Consider the following 20,091-nt stretch of genomic DNA (forward strand, 5'->3'; position numbering starts at 1 on the left):
CATTGAAACTGAAGCATCATAACAGAAACTCAAATACCTGTTGAAACACAATTGATATGCTGGCTTATAACTAAATTAAGCAGATCTGTTTGATGCTGGTTGCTGAAAGCTGTTCACTTTTACTTCCACTCAAATAGCCTCCCACCTGCAAGAGCTGAGAATGAAAATTACTGAAAAACCTGGCCAATATCCTTCCGAGAAGGGAAGCGTGACTCTCACTTTTCCTGGAAGGCCTTTTGTACCTAAACGTCAATGTTTTGAACAAAAATGTAATAAATGATTCCGTTAAACAGTTATACTTAGTTACGGTTGCACCTGCCTCTGATGTTCCTGTAATGTTCGGCTGCATTTTTAACTGTTTGTCTCTGCTTGTTTGTCAGACATCCGCGGGTTGCAGACATTCCTGGACCAGGCATCTCGGCAGGGTCTGGACGTGTCCCTGCAGAGGGTGGACCGCAACGTGAGCAGGGTGTTCACCAACCTGTTCAGCACCATGCGGACCGAGGAGCTCAACCGCTACCGGGACACGCTGCGGCGGGCCGTGCTGCTCATGAGCCCCCGAGGAGCACAGGTGTTCATCCACCAGGTGAGTGGTTGTGGTCACCACCATGATACTGTACCTTATTTTCTGTTTGGAATTAACTGAAAGGTCAAATGGTGATGTCATTTCGATTTATTTATAACGTGTACGCTAAGGAGTTGGGAAGCAAGTACAGGGTGTGAATTTAATAATGAACAGAACATGGAACAAAACAAGAAACACGAGTAGCGTACAGACATGAAACACAGGAACAGAAACTATAACGCCTGGGGAAGGAACCAAAGGGAGTGACAGATATAGGGGAGGTAATCAGGGAAGTGATTGAGTCCAGGTGAGTCTGATGAAGCGCTGGTGCGCGTAATGATGGTGACAGGTGTGCGTAATAATGAGCAGCCTGGCGACCTCGAGCGCCAGGAGAGGGAGTATACGTGACAGTACCCCCTCCCTGACGCGCGGCTCCAGCCGCAGGACGCCGACCAAAGGGATGGTCACTTCTGCTGAGGCGCGGGAACCTGTTGAGCCAGCTGAGGCGCAGGAACCTGACGAGCCGGCTGAGGCATGGGAGCCTGATGAGCCGGCTGAGGCATGGGCGCCTGACGAGCCGGCTGAGGCATGGGAGAGTGATGAGCCGGCAGACACATGGGAGCCTGATGAGCTGGCTGAGGCATGGGAGCCTGACAAACCGGCTGAGGCATGGGAGCCTGACAAACCGGCTGAGGCATGGGAGCCTGACAAACCGGCTGAGGCATGGGAGCCTGATGAACCGGCTGAGGCATGGGAGCCTGACAAACCGGCTGAGGCATGGGAGCCTGACAAACCGGCTGAGGCATGGGAGCCTGATGAACCGGCTGAGGCATGGGAGCCTGATGAACCAGCTGAGGCATGGGAACCTGATGAACCGGCTGAGGCATGGGAGCCTGACGAACCGATTAAGGCATTGGAGCCTGCCGAGCCTACCGAGTCTTGTAAACGGACGCTTGACGGGCCAACTGGGACTTGTAAACCTGTCGAGCCAGCTGAGGCGTGGAAGCCTTGCGAGCCAACTGAGGCATCCCTGGTTGCTCCGGCAGCGGCACCAGGACCCAACGTCACCTACAAAAACAAAAAACAGTCCCTGATGCTTCCCTTTGGTGAGGGTTATTCTATAACATGTACGCTAAGGAGTCGGGAAGCAAGTACAGGGAGTGAACTTAATAATGAATAGAACATGGAACAAAACAAGAAACATGAGTAGCGTGCAGATATGAAACACAGGAACAGAATCAATAACATCAATGCTGACTGGGGAATGAACCCGAGGGAGTGACAGATAAACGGTAGGTAGTCAGGGAGGGGATTGAGTCCAGATGAGTCTGATGAAGCGCTGGTGCGCATAACGATGTTGACAGATGTGCGTAATAATGTGCAGCCTGGTTACCTCGAGCACGGAGAGGGAGAATACGTGACATTATTAACTTTTATTTAATTAGCAAAGCTCAATTGAGACCAGGGTCTCATTTTCAATGGTGCCCTGAGACCATAAAGTAAAAGATAATAACAAGATACAATAACAAGTACATTACATTGGAAGATCACTAACATCACAGCGATCATCAACAGGTTATTAAATCAATCAAAACAATTGCACACCTCAGTGAACTAATTAATCATCAGAGTTTTAAAATACCCTAATGGCATGCCCTAATGGCAACAGTGGTAACCCGTCACTCAGGGCGGGTGGGACTTTTGAGCCAAAATAACATGCAAAACAGGCAGAAATAAAAAATACAAATAAACATATACAGTACCAGTCAAAAGTTTGGACACACCTACTCCTTCAACGGTTTTTCTTTATTTTTACTATTTTCTACATTGTAGAATAATAGTGAAGACATCAAAACTATGAAATAACATATAAGGAGTCATGTAGTAACCAAAAAATTGTTAAACAAATCAACATATATTTGACAAATTAACTTTTAAGAAGGCACACCTGTTAATTGAAATGCATTCTGTCATCAAGTGTAAAGCTTTGTGTGTAGATGGATGAGCTTACCCCTCATCCATCTACACACAATACCCAATAAGCGAAAACAGGTTTTTAGAAGTTTTAGCAAATGTATTAAAAGTAAAACATTAAATGCCTTATTTATATAAGTATTCTGACCCTTTGCTATGAAACTCAACATATGTTGACAGTGCATGTCAGAGCAAAAACCAAGCCATGAGGTCGAAGGAATTGTCCGTAGAGCTCCGAGACAGGATTGTGTCGAGGCACAGATCTGGGGAAGGGTACCAAAACATTTCTGCAGCATTGAAGGTCCCCAAGAACACAGTGGCCTTCATCATTCTTAAATGGAAGAAGTTTGGAACCACCAAGACTCTTTCCTAGGGCTGGCCACCCGGCCAAACTGAGCAATCGGGGGAGAAGGTCCTTGGTCAGGGAGGTGACCAAGAACCCGATGGTCACTCTGACAGATCTCCAGAGTTCCTCTGTGGAGACGGGAGAACCTTCCAGAAGGACAACCATTACATTTACATTTTAGTCATTTAGCAGACGCTCTTATCCAGAGCAATTTTACAGTTCGTAAGTGCATTAAAAAAAAAAATCATACTGGCCCACCGTGGGAATCGAACCCACAACCCTGGCGTTGCAAGCGCCATGCTCTACCAACTGAGCTACACGGGGCCATCTCTGCAGCACTCCACCAATCAGGTTTTTGTAGTAGAGTGGACAGATGGAAGCCACTCCTCAGTAAAAGGCACATGACAGCCTGCTTGGAGTTTGCCAAAAGGCACCTAAAGGACTGTCAGACCATGAGAAACAAGATTCTCTGGTCTGATGAAACCAAGATTGAACTCTTTGGCCTGAATGCCAAGCGTCACGTCTGGAGGAAACCTGGCACCATCCCTACGGTGAAGCATGGTGGTGGCAGCATCATGCTGTGGGGATGTTTTTCAGCGGCAGGGACTGGGAGACTAGTCAGGATCAAGGGAAAGATGAATGGAGCAAAGTACAGTGATCCTTGGTGAAAACCTGCTCCAGTGCGCTCAGGACCTCAGACTTCGGCGAAGGTTCACCTTCAAACAGGACAACAACCCTAAGCACACAGCCTAGACAACGGAGGAGTGGCTTCGGGACAAGTCTCTGAATGTCCTTGAGAGACCTAAAAATAGCTATGCAGCGACGCTCCCCATCCAACCTGACAGAGCTTTAGAGGATCTGCAGAGAAGAATGGTAGAAACTCCCCAAATATAGGTGGGCCAAGCTTGTAGCATCATACCAAAGAAGACTCGAGGCTGTAATCGATGCCAAAGGTGCTTCAACAAAGTACTGAGTAAAGGGTCTGAGTTCTTATGTAAATGTAATATTTCAGTTGTTTTTATTTTTCATACATTTGCTAAAATGATTAAAAACCTGTTTTTGCTTTGTCAGTATGGGGTATTGTGTGTAGATTGATGAGGGGTCTGAATTCTTCCCGAATGCACTGTACAGTGTCCACCCTCCTCTCCCTTCCTGAAGTGAAAACAATAGATAGCTTTTGACAGTTACACTCCCTCAATAATAACTACATTGAACAAAAATATAAACGCAACATGCAACAATTTCTGACATTGTTCTGAGTTACAGTTCATATAAGGAAATCAGTCAATTGAAATAAATTCATTAGGCCCTAATCTCTATGTTTCACATGACTGGGAATACAGATATGTATCTGTTGGTCAGATACCTTAAAAGACAAGGTAGGAGCATGGATCAGAACACCAGTCAGTATCTGGTGTGACCCCCATTTGCCTCACGCAGCGTGAAACATCTCCTTCGCATAGAGTTGATCAGGCTGTTTATTGTGGCCTGTGGAATGTTTCCCATTCCTCTTCAATGGCTGTGCAAAGTTGCTGGATGTTGCCGGGAACTGGAACACGCTGTCGTAAGTGTCGATCCAGAGCTCAATGGGTGACATGTCTGGTGAGTATGCAGGCCATGGAAGAACTGGGATATTTTCCGCTTCCAGGAATTGTGTGCAAATCCTTGCGACATGGGGCCGTGCTTTATCATGCTGAAACATGAGGTGATGGCGCTGGATGAATGGCACGACAATGGGCCTCAGGATCTCGTCACGGTATCTCTGTGCATTCAAATTGCCATTGATAAAATGCAATTGTGTTCGATGTGGCACTCTGTTCACAACGTTGACACCAGCAATCCGCTTGCCCATAACCGACTTCACCGTCATAACCGACTTCAGCATGCCCACTGAAGTCGGTGACAAGGTTCACCTGTGTAATGATCATGCTGTTTAATCAGCTTCTTGATATGCCACACCTGTCAGATGGATGTCAGGGATGTAAACACATTTGTGCACCAAATTTGAGAGAAATAAGCTTTTGTGCGTATGGAAAATGTATGGGATCTTTTATTTCAGCTCATGAAACATGGGACCAAATGCTTTACATGTTGTGTTTATATTTTTGTTCAGTGTATATGTCCTTCCTTATTGTTTTGTTAAAGTCAGTGAGTTACAGGTGTGAAATAGAGGTAGGAAGTTAGTGTCTGGATATTATGTCCAGACAGGCAATGTGGCTGTTAAGATCATGACTCTAGCCCTACAGTAGCACTGTGTCATCTTGCTGAAGGGTCCACCAACTCTATTTTTATCCCTGTCAAAAGGTATATATATCCCTGCTAAGATAACTACTCCTGTCCAAGGTCTACTCTATTCTTCACATTTACCTAGGTATCAGTCTATGGTATTGATATCTCAATCATTACCTATGTTTTTATGTCTACCCTCTCCTCAGTGCCCCCTCTAACTCTATCTTTAACTTCCGTAGTGTTAACATTCTCATAATATTAAACCCTAACCGCTCAGGTCCACTCTCTTATCTAGTGACTTTCCCCCTTGCATCTATTATCACTTTATTCTCACAGCCGTTCTCCTGTAGTGTCGAGATAACGATGCTGAGATGCTGTGATGACAAGAAATCCGCTGACACTGTCCTTGATTATAATAGTTTATTACACCAAAAATTTCAGCGTCAATTTACAGACTCCTGCAGACATCTAGAGAACAACTGACCCAATCTCTAATATGTCGTTCCTCCTCGTCCTTTGTTCCAACCATGGTATTTATAATATGTAACATGATATGGGTGGTTTTCCCATAAACCAATCCCAGGCCTCCACATAACAGACGTCCTCTGTTTTAGGGGGCCCCTATTGTAATGCTTTCCAATTGCTTCCGCAAGCTGAGTCAACTTCCTCTAACACACCATTTGCAAACGTCAGCAAAGTCATAAACTGTTTAGACACTACATATTTCCCCCCTTTGAGACTAATTAAGTCTCGAAAACAAAAATAATAGGATTATGACAAATAACAATTTCTCTTATTGAGTAACTTTAGCAATAAACCAAAATGTATGGAGAGTAAACATATTTCTATGAAATATGAACAACTCTTTCTGGAGTGTGAGAGCGAAAAACCTGTCTGGCAGCTTTCTTTCCAAATATCCATCAATCAATCAAGACAGAAATATTCTCTCACGGCCCCTCTGCCCCAGGCAACCACCTAAGTACTCCAGATCAATTCATAAATCTTTATCAATGCATTTTAAACTATGATGCAATTGAATACACATGAAAGCCTCAGAAAACAAAATACAATCAAAAATGTCCACATTCAGGCCGGTCGACCCATCGGACCCTCCTGTGGATTCTCTCTGTCCCTGCCTAGACCCAATATCCCTAAGCATCCACGAAATAAACAAAAACATCTGAGATCCCCACATGTACCCAACAACAGAAAACATAATTCTTCAAAAATGTATACAGAAAGAATATGACACAAATTATGTATTACACATTCAAATATGTCTATATATCATTTTAGACACTGGAATGTAGTCCACTACACTGCATCTCCTCAGCAGTGTCGACTTTCAATGCAATGTCGATGATGGATGACACCTTCCTTGTTCCACTTCCTACAGTCCATTCATATTGTCCATGTTTTGAGTATTTGAATCCCCTCTACACATTCCCCCATATGCTTCTGGAAGAAAAGAAAACACCAACCAGTATCTTTTGCAAAACAACACATGCAAATTAAAACATCAATATCAACAATAATATAAAAATGATATATAAAATGAATCACATTCCATTTCCCCCTTTTGATTCATAAGAAAATACTAAATATCACAATAATATGTAAAAACGTGAAAAATGATCGGATATTCAAAATGGATATCTATCCATCAATACTCCATCCAGTCCCACTTGTTCATCTCCATCTAGATCAGTAACAGTTAACAACGGCATCTGAGTGTTTTCTCCAGGCATCACAACTCCAACCCATCTCAATATCATAGCCTTCGCAAAAGTCAATAACAAAGTACAAAAGCAAAACATCACACACAGCGCTATAAGAGCTGCCACTAAAATCTGAACTATCACTGCTCCCACTGGGCCTAACTGATCTTGCAACCAAGCCTTCGCTGACCATCCAGCTCCTTCAGATCTACCAAACGCATCCCTTATATTCTTCAATGCATCTATAACACTAGTGATATTATCGGAACTATCGGGCATCAAAGTATAGCAATCATCCCCCTTCAAGTTCATAGCCAAACATAAACCACCTTGTTTTGCTAAAATATAGTCAAGAGCCATGTCATGTTTCAACAGCTTCAGTCTGTGACTTCTTTGAGTATTTGACAGAAGGTTAAACCCTCTTATCGTTTCATTTGTCAAACCCTGCAAAGTATAGGTAATATTATCAATGTGATCTGCCAAAAATGTTACACCATACCATGGAAAAAGTCAAAGTCCCCACTTCTCTCCTAGACTTATCCTCCAATGATAGGCTTCCAGACTATGACATTTATTCATTTCCCTTTTCACCCTATTTCCAGACCTAGAATCAGATTTATCTGTATCCGGTGCTTCCCCTCTTTGAATGGTAAAAACCTCATATGGAAGCTTCAACGTTGACATGTAACAACATCCTGTCCATCCATAGGGTAAGAATATATATGCTTTATCACCACAAACCCACCAAATATCTCTAAAATTCGCAATAGTCACATTGCCAGGCAAAAGCTGATCTTTCACCATCAAAGTCCTGCTCTTCTTACTAAAAGGAACATAAAAAGTTACATTATATTTCTCATTACTAACCTTACGTTCATGCTTACCCAAAGTCATCATATAATCATCACAATCTGATATTCCCATAAACATACCCTGTCCATCATATGTTTTATTTGAACAAAAACAGCTTTTAGCCCTCACGGGTTTCACCTCCAATGCTTCAGGAATCGCTGTTAACTGATTTTCCTTCCGATCTAACAAATTCACATAGGGTAATTCATTTAACCAAGAACACTGTCACGGTTTCGGCCGAGACTGCTCCTCCTCCTGGTTCGGGCAGGCTTCAGCGGTCGTCGTCCCCGGAGTACTAGCTGCCACCGATCTATGTTTCATGTTCGTTTGGTTTTGTCTTGATGTTGTACACCTGTGTCTTGTTAGTCCTCGTTAGTGTCCTATGTAGTTCTCGTTGTGTGTGTTTGTCTTTGTGTGTGATTGCTCTTCTGTTTTGTGTTGGAGCTACGTACTTCCCTCCAGTGTTTTGGAGAGGCTTTTCGCACATGTTAGTGCGCCGTTTGTTTGACGCCTGTGTGCGCCGTATTTTCGCCTTCGGGCTTATTGTGCTTATTTTCTACGTGAATATTGCACTAAAGTCTTTTGGACTGAGCTTCTGCGTCCTGCGCTTGATTCATGCACCACAACCACCTTCAGCACCCCTTGACAGAATCACACACCAAAATGGAATCAGCAGGATCTGCAGTTACGCCTGAGTCGCTCGAGGAGCATGTTCGCGGCCAAGATGATCAGATACGACAACTGGGGACCGCTCTACAGGACGTCATCAACACCCTGCACCGATGGGAGGCCAGCGGGTACCCACACCTCCACCTACCCTGCCAACCCCATCGGCCGGTCCACCAGTCCCAGGTCCGGAACCCAGGGGGATTCGGCTCTCGCTCCCGAGGGCGTATGACGGAACAGCTGCCGGGTGTCAGGGGTTCCTCTTGCAGGTGGAGCTCTACCTGGCCACTGTACACCCGGTGCCCTCGGGACACGAGAGCGTTTCCGCCCTCATCTCATGTCTCACGGGCAAGGCGTTGGAGTGGGCTAACGCCGAGTGGAGGAAGATGGACGCCAACACCATCTCCTACGCCGAGTTCTCCCGCCGCTTCAAGGCCGTGTTCGACCATCCACCTGAGGGCAAAGCGGCGGGGGAGCATCTAGTCCACCTGAGACAGGGGAGGAGGAGCGCACAGGCGTTTGCTCTAGAGTTCCGGACTCTAGCGGCGGACGCAGGGTGGAATGAACGGGCCCTCATCGACCATTTTCGATGTAGCCTACGGGAGGACGTTCAACGTGAGTTGGCCTGCAGGGATACCCATCTCACCTTCGACCAGTTGGTCGATATGTCCATCCGTCTGGACACCCTGCTGGCCACCCGTGGACGTCCCGAGGGGGGTCCGTCCATTCCGCCCTCCGGCACCTCCGAGCTGAGCCCTTTGGAGCTCGGGGGTGCCGGCGCTAGAGAAAGGAGGAGGAGGAGTCCGAGGGGACCTGTCTCCTGCACCAAGTGCGGTCGTGGAGGGCACACTGCGGCCAGGTGCTGGGGAGGGTTCTCCGGGGGAGAAGACAACAGGCCACGCACTGGGGGGGCCTCCCAGGTGAGTAGACGTCCCACTTACCCGGAGCTTTCTGTTGCACACTTTTGTATACCTGTGTGTTTTCCACAGGTTGCACCTCATTCCCAGCATAAGGCGCTAGTAGATTCAGGCGCAGCTGGGAATTTTGTTGATTGGAAGTTTTGTTTAGATTTAGGGATCCCTCTCCTACCTGTTGACAAACCTTTTCCCGTTCATGCCTTAGATAGCCGCCCGTTGGGGTCGGGGTTGATTAGGGAGATCACAGCACCACTTAGGATGTGTGCGCAGGGGGGTCATGAAGAGACTATACAGCTGTATCTGATCGACTCTCCTGCGTACCCAGTGGTGCTGGGAATTCCCTGGTTAAGCACCCATAACCCTGCTATTTCGTGGCAACAGAGGGCTCTCGATGGGTGGTCTGCTCAGTGCGAGGGGCGATGTCTGGGTGTTTCCGTGGGGGTGACGTCGGTGGAAAGTCCAAACCAAGTGCCCGCACTGCACATTCCGCCTGAATATGGGGATTTAGCTCTCGTGTTTAGTAAAACTAGGGCGACGCAGTTGCCTCCTCATAGACAGGGGGATTGTGCGATTGATCTCCAGGCAGGAGCAGCGCTCCCACGGAGCCACATGTATCCTTTGTCTCAAGAGGAGAGAAAAGCTATGGAGACTTACATAGCCAAATCTTTGAGACAGGGATACATTCGGCCCTCCACTTCTCCCGCCTCCTCGAGTTTCTTTTTTGTGAAGAAGAAAGATGAAGGGTTGCGCCCGTGCATTGATTACCGTGGTCTCAATCAGATTACTGTGAAATACAGTTATCCACTCCCTCTGATTGCGACCATGACAGAGTCATTGCATGGAGCGCGGTTTTTCACAAAATTGGATCTCAGGAGTGCGTATAACTTGGTGCGCATTAGGGAGGGCGACGAATGGAAGACAGCGTTTAGTACCACGTCAGGTCATTTCGAATATCTCGTCATGCCATATGGGTTGATGAATGCTCCATCAGTCTTCCAATCCTTCGTAGATGACATTTTCCGGGATATGCAGGGACAAGGGGTGGTCGTGTACATTGATGACATTCTGGTGTACTCGTCTACCCGAGCCGAGCATATAACCCTGGTGCGTCGTGTATTGAGGAGGCTGTTGGAGCACGACCTATATGTCAAGGCAGAGAAATGTCTGTTCTTCCAGGAGTCGGTCTCCTTTTTTGGGTTATCGGTTGTCCGCGTCAGGGGTGAGAATGGAGGTGGATCGTGTGTCCGCTGTGCGTAATTGGCAAACTCCAACCACTGTAAAAGAGGTGCAGCAGTTCTTGGGCTTTGCGAATTACTACCGGAGGTTTATCCGGGGTTTTGGACAGGTGGCAGCTCCCATCACGTCCCTTCTGAAAGGGGGGTCCGGTGCGCCTGCAGTGGTCAGCTGATGCGGACAGGGCCTTTAGGAGACTGAAGGACCTGTTTACGTCGGCTCCGGTGCTGGCGCATCCAGATCCCGCATTACCCTTTCAGGTTGAGGTAGACGCGTCTGAGGCTGGTATAGGGGCCGTTCTCTCTCAACGGTCCGGCACGCCACCTAAACTCTGCCCCTGTGCTTTTTACTCAAAAAAGCTCAGCCCGGCGGAGCGTAACTATGACGTTGGGGACAGGGAGCTGTTAGCTGTAGTTCAAGCCCTTAAGGTGTGGAGGCATTGGCTTGAGGGGGCTCAACACCCTTTCCTCATTTTGACTGACCATCGGAACCTGGAGTACATCCGGGCAGCGAGGAGACTGAACCCTCGCCAGGCTCGATGTAGTATGTTTCTCACCAGGTTCGTATTTAAAATCACGTACATCCCTGGGTCCCAGAATGGTAAGGCAGATGCGCTGTCCCGGCGGTATGACACGGAGGAGAGGTCCGTTGAGCCTACTCCCATACTACCGGAGTCTTGTCTTGTGGCACCGGTGGTGTGGGAGGTCGATGCCGAAATCGAGCGAGCGTTGCGTACCGACCCCAGCCCTCCACAGTGTCCTGAGGGTCGGAAGTACGTTCCGCTCGAGATTCGGGATCGACTCATTTACTGGGCTCACACGTCACCCTCCTCTGGACATCCGGGTATTGGCCGGACAGTGCATTGCCTTAGCACTAAATACTGGTGGCCCACTTTGGCTAGGGATGTGAGGGTTTATGTCTCCTCCTGCTCGGTGTGCGCCCCAGTGTAAGGCGCCCGACATCTGCCCAGGGTAAGTTACAACCCCTGCCCGTTCCACAACGACCATGGTCCCACCTCTCGGTGGATTTTGTGACAGACCTTCCCCTCTCTCAGGGGAATACCACCATCCTGGTCGTTGTGGACCGGTTCTCTAAGGCCTGTCGTCTTCTCCCTATGTCGGGTCTTCCTACTGCCCTACAGACCGCTGAGGCCCTATTTACCCACGTCTTCCGGCATTACGGGGTACCCGAGGATATAGTGTCTGATCGAGGCCCCCAGTTTACCTCCCGTGTTTGGAGAGCGTTCATGGAGCGTTTGGGGGTCTCGGTTAGCCTTACCTCAGGGTACCACCCGGAGAGTAACGGGCAGGTAGAACGTGTCAACCAGGATGTGGGTAGGTTTCTGAGGTCGTATTGCCAGGGCCGGCCGGAGGAGTGGGCACGGTACATTCCCTGGGCCGAGATGGCCCAGAACTCTCTCCGCCACTGCTCTACCAACCTAACCCCCTTCCAATGTGTGTTAGGTTACCAGCCAGTTCTGGCACCTTGGCAGCAGAGCCAGATCGAGGCCCCTGCGGTGGATGATTGGATGAGGCGCTCGGAAGAGACGTGGAACGCTGCCCACGTCCACCTGCAGCGGGCCGTCCTTCGTCACAAGGCGAGCGCCGATCTCCACCGCAGTGAGGGGCCGGTGTACGCACCCGGAGATCGAGTTTGGCTCTCTACCAGAAACCTACCCCTCCGCCTGCCCTGCCGGAAGCTGGGTCGGCGGTTTGTGGGGCCCTTTAAAGTCCTGAGAAGATTGAACGAGGTGTGTTATAGGTTACATCTACCTGTTGAGTATAAGAATATTAACCCCTCGTTCCATGTGTCTCTTCTCAGGCCGGTGGTAGCTGGTCCACTCCAGGACAATGAGATAGGGGAGACTCCTCCGCCCCCACTGGACATCGAGGGGGCTCCGGCGTACACCGTTCGGTCCATCTTGGACTCAAAATGCCGGATGGGGGGTCTCCAGTATCTCGTGGAGTGGGAGGGGTATGGCCCGGAGGAGCGGTGCTGGGTGCCGCGGAGGGACATCCTAGACCCATCTCTCCTGTCGGAGTTCCACCGGGACCATCCCGCGCGCCCTGCTCCGCGTCCCCTGGTCGTCCCCGAGGCCGGGGTCGGGCGCACGGCTGGAGCCGCGCGTCAAGGGGGGTACTGTCACGGTTTCGGCCGAGGCTGCTCCTCCTCCTGGTTCGGGCAGGCTTCGGCGGTCGTCGTCCCCGGAGTACTAGCTGCCACCGATCTATGTTTCATGTTCGTTTGGTTTTGTCTTGATGTTGTACACCTGTGTCTTGTTAGTCCTCATTAGTGTCCTATTTAGTTCTCGTTGTGTGTGTTTGTCTTTGTGTGTGATTGCTCTTCTGTTTTGTGTTGGAGCTACGTACTTCCCTCCAGTGTTTTGGAGAGGCTTTTCGCACATGTTAGTGCGCCATTTGTTTGACGCCTGTGTGCGCCGTATTTTCGCCTTCGGGCTTATTGTGCTTATTTTCTACGTGAATATTGCACTAAAGTCTTTTGGACTGAGCTTCTGCGTCCTGCCCTTGATTCATGCACCACACCCACCTTCAGCACCCCTTGACAAACACTTAAACCTAGGCCTAAACAAATGCTTCTACAACGACATCATTATATCTGTTAATGATTGTTGCTGATACAACAGCCATGATAAAGCATAATATTGACACGTACTTGATAGAGGTTGAGCCACCGTCTCTAAGATTGAACCCCATGTGCCTGGTGCTGGAATTCTCAACAGACATGGACCCTCAAGATTCCTCACTGATCTTACAGAATGAGTTAACTGCTGGAACCATAGATTCCTACCTGCCCATCCATCTTTAATTTGCAAAACAGAATAATCAAATCCATATGCCTTCCATTTAATTTCTCTCTTCCCTAATGAGCGGTATTGATCAGATACAGTGGGGAAAAAAAGTATTTAGTCAACCACCAATTGTGCAAGTTCTCCCACTTAAAAAGATGAGAGAGGCCTGTAATTTTCATCATAGGTACACGTCAACTATGACAGACAAATTGAGAAAAAAAATCCAGAAAATTCCATTGTAGGATTTTTAAATGAATTTATTTGCAAATTATGGTGGAAAATAAGTATTTGGTCAATAACAAAAGTTTCTCAATACTTTGTTATATACCCTTTGTTGGCAATGACACAGGTCAAACGTTTTCTGTAAGTCTTCACAAGGTTTTCACACACAAACAGTCTGTTTCCCTTAGTGTTTGTGGGATCTTGTTTCTGTTTGGTTTGTTTCTGTGTTAACCGTAGGACTGCACGTTTCGTTTATTGTTTTGTTGTTATATTATCACTTAAGATAATAAAGTTAAGTATGTTGGCAACCAACGCTGCGCATTGGTCTACTCTCTACGACGATCGTGACACATCTGCTCTCCTATTTCAACACTATCCTTACTACCATTCACAGCACTCTCCATCCGTATCATAAACTTCTGAGTCACTCTTACTACATCCTTTAGTTTCAGAAAAGTTGTTGTTGGTGTCTGTGTCATATTTCCCAAATTTGTTATCGCCGTCGTGACATTAATCTCTTTCAAAGTTACTGTGACACTCTGGCTCTAGGACTTTTGTATGTGAGCTAGAGTGTATGTTGTTTTGTTGGGGATTTGGGTGTTTTTCTATGTTGGTAGTTCTGTCGGGTGTATTTCTATGTTTGCAGGTCTGTGGGTTGTTTTTCTAGGTGTTGTATGTTGTAGTCAATGACTCCCAATCGGAGGTAACGAGTGTCAGCTGTCGGCTCGTTATCTCTGATTGGGAGCCATATTTAAACTGTCAGTTTTCACCTTTGTTTTGTGGGTTATTGTTCCAAGTTCAGTGTATTGTTACGTTAGGACTTCACTATCGTCTTTTTGTTGTTTTTACGTGGTTGCTTTATAAATAAAGTCATCATGTTCACTCCACGCGCTGCGTATTGGTCCGCTCCTTCCGACGATCGTGACAGAATAACCCACCATAAAGGAACCAAGCAGCGCGTCCAGGAACAAAGGGTCTGGACATGGAAGGAACTGGTGGAAGGTAAAGGGTCCTGGACTTGGGAGGAGATCCTAGATGGTATGGATCGCCGACCATGGAACGAGACGGTGGAGAGGCGACAGCGAGAGGAGCAACGGCATCAGCAGGGCCATCATCGTCGGAAGGACGAGAGGCAACCCCAAGAAATTTTTTGGGGGGCACATGGCTTGGGCGACGGAGCAGCAGGAGGCTGCCACAAGGCAGAGTCAGAGGGCTGCCAGGTTAAGGGGGCTGACGGAGGCAGAGAAGGGACGGATTCAGTGGGCTACCAGGTCAAGGGGGCAACTGGGTAAAGCAGGGAAGGAAAGTGTTGAGGCACGGCGTGAGGTACTGGGGTGTGTAACCAGTTCGGTCCGGCCCGTTCCTAGTCCCGTGGTGCAGCCAGTAGTGTGTGTTCCCCGCACGGTACGGCCTGTTCGGTCCCTCGCACTAAGGATACGGTGCGTGCGCCAGCCCAGCCCGGCCTGTTCCTACTCCTGCGCACCAGGGATACGGTGCGCTCGCCTAACCCGGCCCGGCCTGTTCCGGCCACTCGCACCAGGGATACGGTGCGCGTCGCCAGCCCAGCCCGGCCTGTTCCTACTCCTCGCACCAGGGATACGGTGCGCCGCCAACCCGGCCCGGCGTGTTCCGGCCACTCGCACCAGGGATACGGTGCGCGTCGCCAGCCCAGCCCGGCCTGTTCCTACTCCACGCACCAGGGGATACGGTGCGCTTCGCCAGCCCGGCCCGGCCTGTTCCGGCCACTCGCACCAGGGATACGGTGCGCGTCGCCAGCCCGCCCGGCCTGTTCCTGCTCTCCGCACTAGGCGTTATGGGAGTCCCCAGGGTCCAGCATGCCCTGTTCCGGCTCCCCGCACTAGGCGTTATGGGAGTCCCCAGGGTCCAGCATGCCCTGTTCCGGCTCCCCGCACTAGGCGTTATGGGAGTCCCCAGGGTCCAGCATGCCCTGTTCCGGCTCCCCGCACTAGGCGTCATGTGCGTTCCCAGGGTCCAGCAAGCCCTGTTGCTTCTCTCCGCACTAGCCCTGAGATGCGTGTCCTCAGCCCGGTACCTCCTGTTCCGGCACCACGCACCAGGCCTACGATGCGCCTCAGACGGCCAGAGTCTGCCGTCTGCCCAACGGGCCTGAACTGTCCGTCTGCCCAACGCCGTCTGAACTGTCCGTCTGCCCAACGCCGTCCTGAACTGCCCGTCTGCCCAACGGGGCCTGAACTGTCCGTCTGCCCAACGCCGTCTGAACTGCCCGTCTGCCCAACGCCGTCAGAGCCTTCCGCCAGACAGGATCAGCCAGAGCCTTCTGCCAGACAGGATCAGCCAGAGCCTTCCGCCAGACAGGATCAGCCAGAGCCTTCCGCCAGACAGGATCAGCCAGAGCCTTCTGCCAGACAGGATCAGCCAGAGCCTTCTGCCAGACAGGATCAGCCAGAGCCTTCTGCCAGACAGGATCAGCCAGAGCCTTCTGCCAGACAGGATCAGCCAGAGCCTTCTGCCAGACAGGATCAGCCAGAGCCTTCTGCCAGACAGGATCAGCCAGAGCCTTCTGCCAGACAGGATCAGCCAGAGCCTTCCGCCAGACAGGATCCGCCAGAGCCGTCCAGCCAGGATCCGCCTGAGCCAGCCAGCCAGGATCTGCCCCTCAGTCCGGTGCTGCCCTTTAGTCAGGTGCTGCCCCTTAGCCCGGTGCTGCCCCTTGGTCCGGTGCTGCCCCTTAGTCGGTGCTGCCACTTAGTCCGGTGCTGCCCCTTAGTCAGGTGCTGTCCCTTAGTCCGGTACTGCCTACTAAGCAGTTTGTGACTGTGGTGGGGTGGGGATCACGACCCGGGGCCAGAGCCACCACCGTGGACAGACGCCCACCCAGACCCTCCCCTAGGCGTATGCTGGTGCGCCCGGAGTGCGCACCTTTAGGGGGTACTGTGACACTCTGGCTCTAGGACTTTTGTATGTGAGCTAGAGTGTATGTTGTTTTGTTGGGGATTTGGGTGTTTTTCTATGTTGGTAGTTCTGTCGGGTGTATTTCTATGTTTGCAGGTCTGTGGGTTGTTTTTCTAGGTGTTGTATGTTGTAGTCAATGACTCCCAATCGGAGGTAACGTAGTGTCAGCTGTCGGCTCGTTATCTCTGATTGGGAGCCATATTTAAACTGTCAGTTTTCACCTTTGTTTTGTGGGTTATTGTTCCAAGTTCAGTGTATTGTTACGTTAGGACTTCACTATCGTCTTTTGTTGTTTTTACGTGGTTGCTTTATAAATAAAGTCATCATGTTCACTCCACGCGCTGCGTATTGGTCCGCTCCTTCCGACGATCGTGACAGTTACTGTTAAAATAGTTGCTTTAGTTGATGTATTAACACTCTTAATTATTTCCAGTGGGAAAGTTACAGATGTCCTCTGTGTATTATTTACTGTTGGAGTCGCTACTATAATATACTGCTCCTGAACTCCTTTGGTGACTGTGGAAACTTCAGCAGACTTTAAATCTTCCATCATAAGCTTAACCTTACGAGTTACATAGCCTTTTAACCAATAATTCTTAACCGGAACAAATTTTAACACTGGCTCTAAATAAGTACACATATATTCTCCCTGATCTTCCCATGTAACATTACGCAAAATAAGTGAGCAATCACTCATAACCCTCTTCCACTTCATATCGTTGTACAAAATATACTTCCTTTGACTAGATGAAACAGCTTCTACTTTTGGTCCTGATAACATCACTTCTTCTCCCCTAATTATCTCTCAACGTGGGAGGAATTTCACCACCCCCACTCCTCTCTCACATCTCAAGGAAGATGAGCTGTACCACCCATCCTAACCCTAATGACAGTATTTTCTTCTAAAATTGGTGTTGGAGCGATTGTCTGAGGCTCCATTCTAATCAAATGTGATACATTTATAACTTTAATAACTGTCAATGTTTAAAGAGTTGAATTGCTTCTCACTGTTGTTGTAATAGGCTGAAGTGTTGATGTCATTGTTGTTGATTCATCTATTTTCCCTACAGCTTTGAGCTCTTTACTTGTATTTCCATCTATCACCACTAGTGTCACTACATTAACTCTCAGTCCCAACTCTAATCCCTCACTTTCAAACTGTGGATTAAAAAAATAAATGTATAATCACCTTGATCCTCCTGCTGGGAATTGTACACATAGAGATTACAATCACCCTCAATCTTCAGTCTTCTCTTATCATTCAGCAACGCATACTTTCTCAATGGAACTGCTCCTAACCGATCTAAACTCCTTCCATAGCTATCTTCCCACTGAACTCTAAATTTCCCTTCACCACTGTTCTCCCTCATGTACTGACATGGGAGCTGAGCTGACTGTCCTAGAGTTACTTCAACCCTAGTTTTCCATAACATTTTTAGTCTGACTTTTTCCAAATTTTTTCAAAAACCATTTCACTGATTTATCCACAAATTCCTTCCCACTAATTTGAGGATATTTGATCGGGAAGTCCCCACCTACTTATAACTTCTTTACACAATAACTTGGCAACCGATTGAGCATATTTTCGCTTAGTTGGACATCCTATGCACCTCTTGGTGTAGGAATGTAACCAAGAATAACAGTCAAACCCCTGCGAACATTATTTTTCAGACAGATTGTGCACCTGCCTATGACATAGTCAACCTGTTCAAGCAAATATGGTGCCCAAAAACCATACTCCTTTATGATATTTCTCCTAACCTCCCCCTTGCAACATTAGCTAACCCATAGCTTCCTGAATCATCAGACCTAATAGGTCTAGAGGCGCTACTATCAACCCCTCATGGTTTCTCCAAAGACAACAAAGGATTGTTACTCTGAGGATTTTTTATTGTCTTCAAAACACCTGCTTTCGAAAGTCCTTCAATTTGTGGTTCAATCCCTTGGATTGCTTCATCTTTCAATGGATACTGATTCTTCCAAGGAGGTCTTGCTCCTAGTCGAAGTTCAACTTTCACCTCAATTGGGCTGATTTCACAAGTCCAATATCGGTACTGTGTTGAGACCACAAACATTATTGAACTTGTTGCAACATCTCCTCTTTCATAGGGTCTGAATCCATCTTCACACTGCAAATAGATTCATGTGTCATCCGTACAGCTTATGGCTCTCCTTGTCCTTGAGCCGAAATCATTATTTTGAGAAATCGCTGATCTTCACTCCTCCAAATCCCCAAATTCTCTTTCAGCAGTACGAAAACAGCTTTCTCTGCTTCTGTCATCATTTCTCCTATTTGCTTCTGCTCATAGCCTTCAGAAACCAACAAGGTCACATGTGGCACACTCTTCTCAATCTCCAATTCTTTATCCAGATAATCGTCTGTGTTTATCTTCCTAGCTGCTCCTTGTGGTCCTAAAATTATGCAACATGAGCTGAGTTGAACTTTCTTTGTTTGATGACTCAACCATTCCTCTGAGTTCGATTGGGCAGCATTCTTGAAATACTTGAGCGTACAATGAAATTGATATTCCCGAAGCCTCGCATCTGGCATATTTGTCACAATGAATTTATCCCATATCTTAGCCTGCTTCAAAAAATCTTCTCTGAGATTTCCAATCCAGAATACTGTAGAAGAATCCATCTCTGTCATCATCAACAATTGGTAAACCTTTTCCTTTGGCACTTCTACCAGACAGCCGTCTGGTGTACATTTTATTGTACAGTTCAACTTACACAATGCATCTCTTCCCAACAATGCAATAGGTGTATGTTCTGATACCAGTAAGGGTATTGTAATTTTCTGATTTTCATAGCAGCTCAATTGGTTCCGTAAGAGGAATCAGCTGTTTCACTCCCTCAAATCCAATTGTCCTAATTAGTTGATTTGACATAGTGAGATGTGTAACATCTTCAGGCCGAACACAGATAAAAGCAGCTCTGCTATCCGCCATCACTTCCAATGGTCGGTTGTTTATTTTCACCTCAATTGTTGGATCTTTTTCCGGTCCTGATGCTACCAGCTGACACCCCCCTTTCGGATCTTCTGGGCACCCCTAGAATCCTTGCTCTGGGCCCCTATAAGGGTTCACCGGTCCTCCAGATGATCTTGACTGGCCCCTGTATCTTCCTCTAAAATTCCCTCTGGTGTTTCCTCCTGGCCCATTACACTCACAGCAAAGTCACCAACCTGTCCACAATCATAACACACTTCTGAAGATTGCTGGAAGTATGGCTTAAATCTTCCTCCTCTTCCTCTTCCTAAGCCTTCTCGTCCCCTTCCTCTCCAATTCTGTGTCTGTCCAGAGACTGGCTATGGATATGAAACAACTTGTACCGCTATTGGTGGCTGGTACAATTGCGGTTGGAACTGGTGCAGTTGAAGCTGTGGCAGTGATTGTTGATTTGGTGAACACTGATTCTGCATAACCAAAGTTTGTTTCTTCTCCTTCTTATTCTCCACCAGTTGTATTTGATTGAGTTTTCTGAGAGTTTCTTGGTCCTGTTCTTTCTGGTTGTGTTCCTTTTTCCTGTACAGATCCACTTGATGGGCTATATGATCTATATCTCTTTCTATTTTTTCTGTGCTAGTCATTGTATAATAAAATCCTCTTGAACATGAAGCACCT

The 20,091-nt window shown here is 47.9% G+C and overlaps 1 protein-coding gene across 2 annotated transcripts in view; it reads left to right on the forward strand.

Annotated features, from left to right (window-relative positions):
• Window positions 1-20,091, forward strand: part of LOC121571305 (glutamate receptor ionotropic, delta-1-like) — a 515,242-nt gene that overhangs the window by 311,809 nt on the left and 183,342 nt on the right. For both annotated transcript variants that reach the window (XM_045222049.1, XM_041882706.2), the window contains exon 4: window positions 381-586. In XM_045222049.1, the coding sequence (XP_045077984.1) occupies window positions 381-586 (206 nt within the window). The remainder of the gene's footprint in view (window positions 1-380; window positions 587-20,091) is intronic.

Source organism: Coregonus clupeaformis, chromosome 1, assembly GCF_020615455.1.
Source record: "Coregonus clupeaformis isolate EN_2021a chromosome 1, ASM2061545v1, whole genome shotgun sequence".
Taxonomy (NCBI): domain Eukaryota; kingdom Metazoa; phylum Chordata; class Actinopteri; order Salmoniformes; family Salmonidae; genus Coregonus; species Coregonus clupeaformis.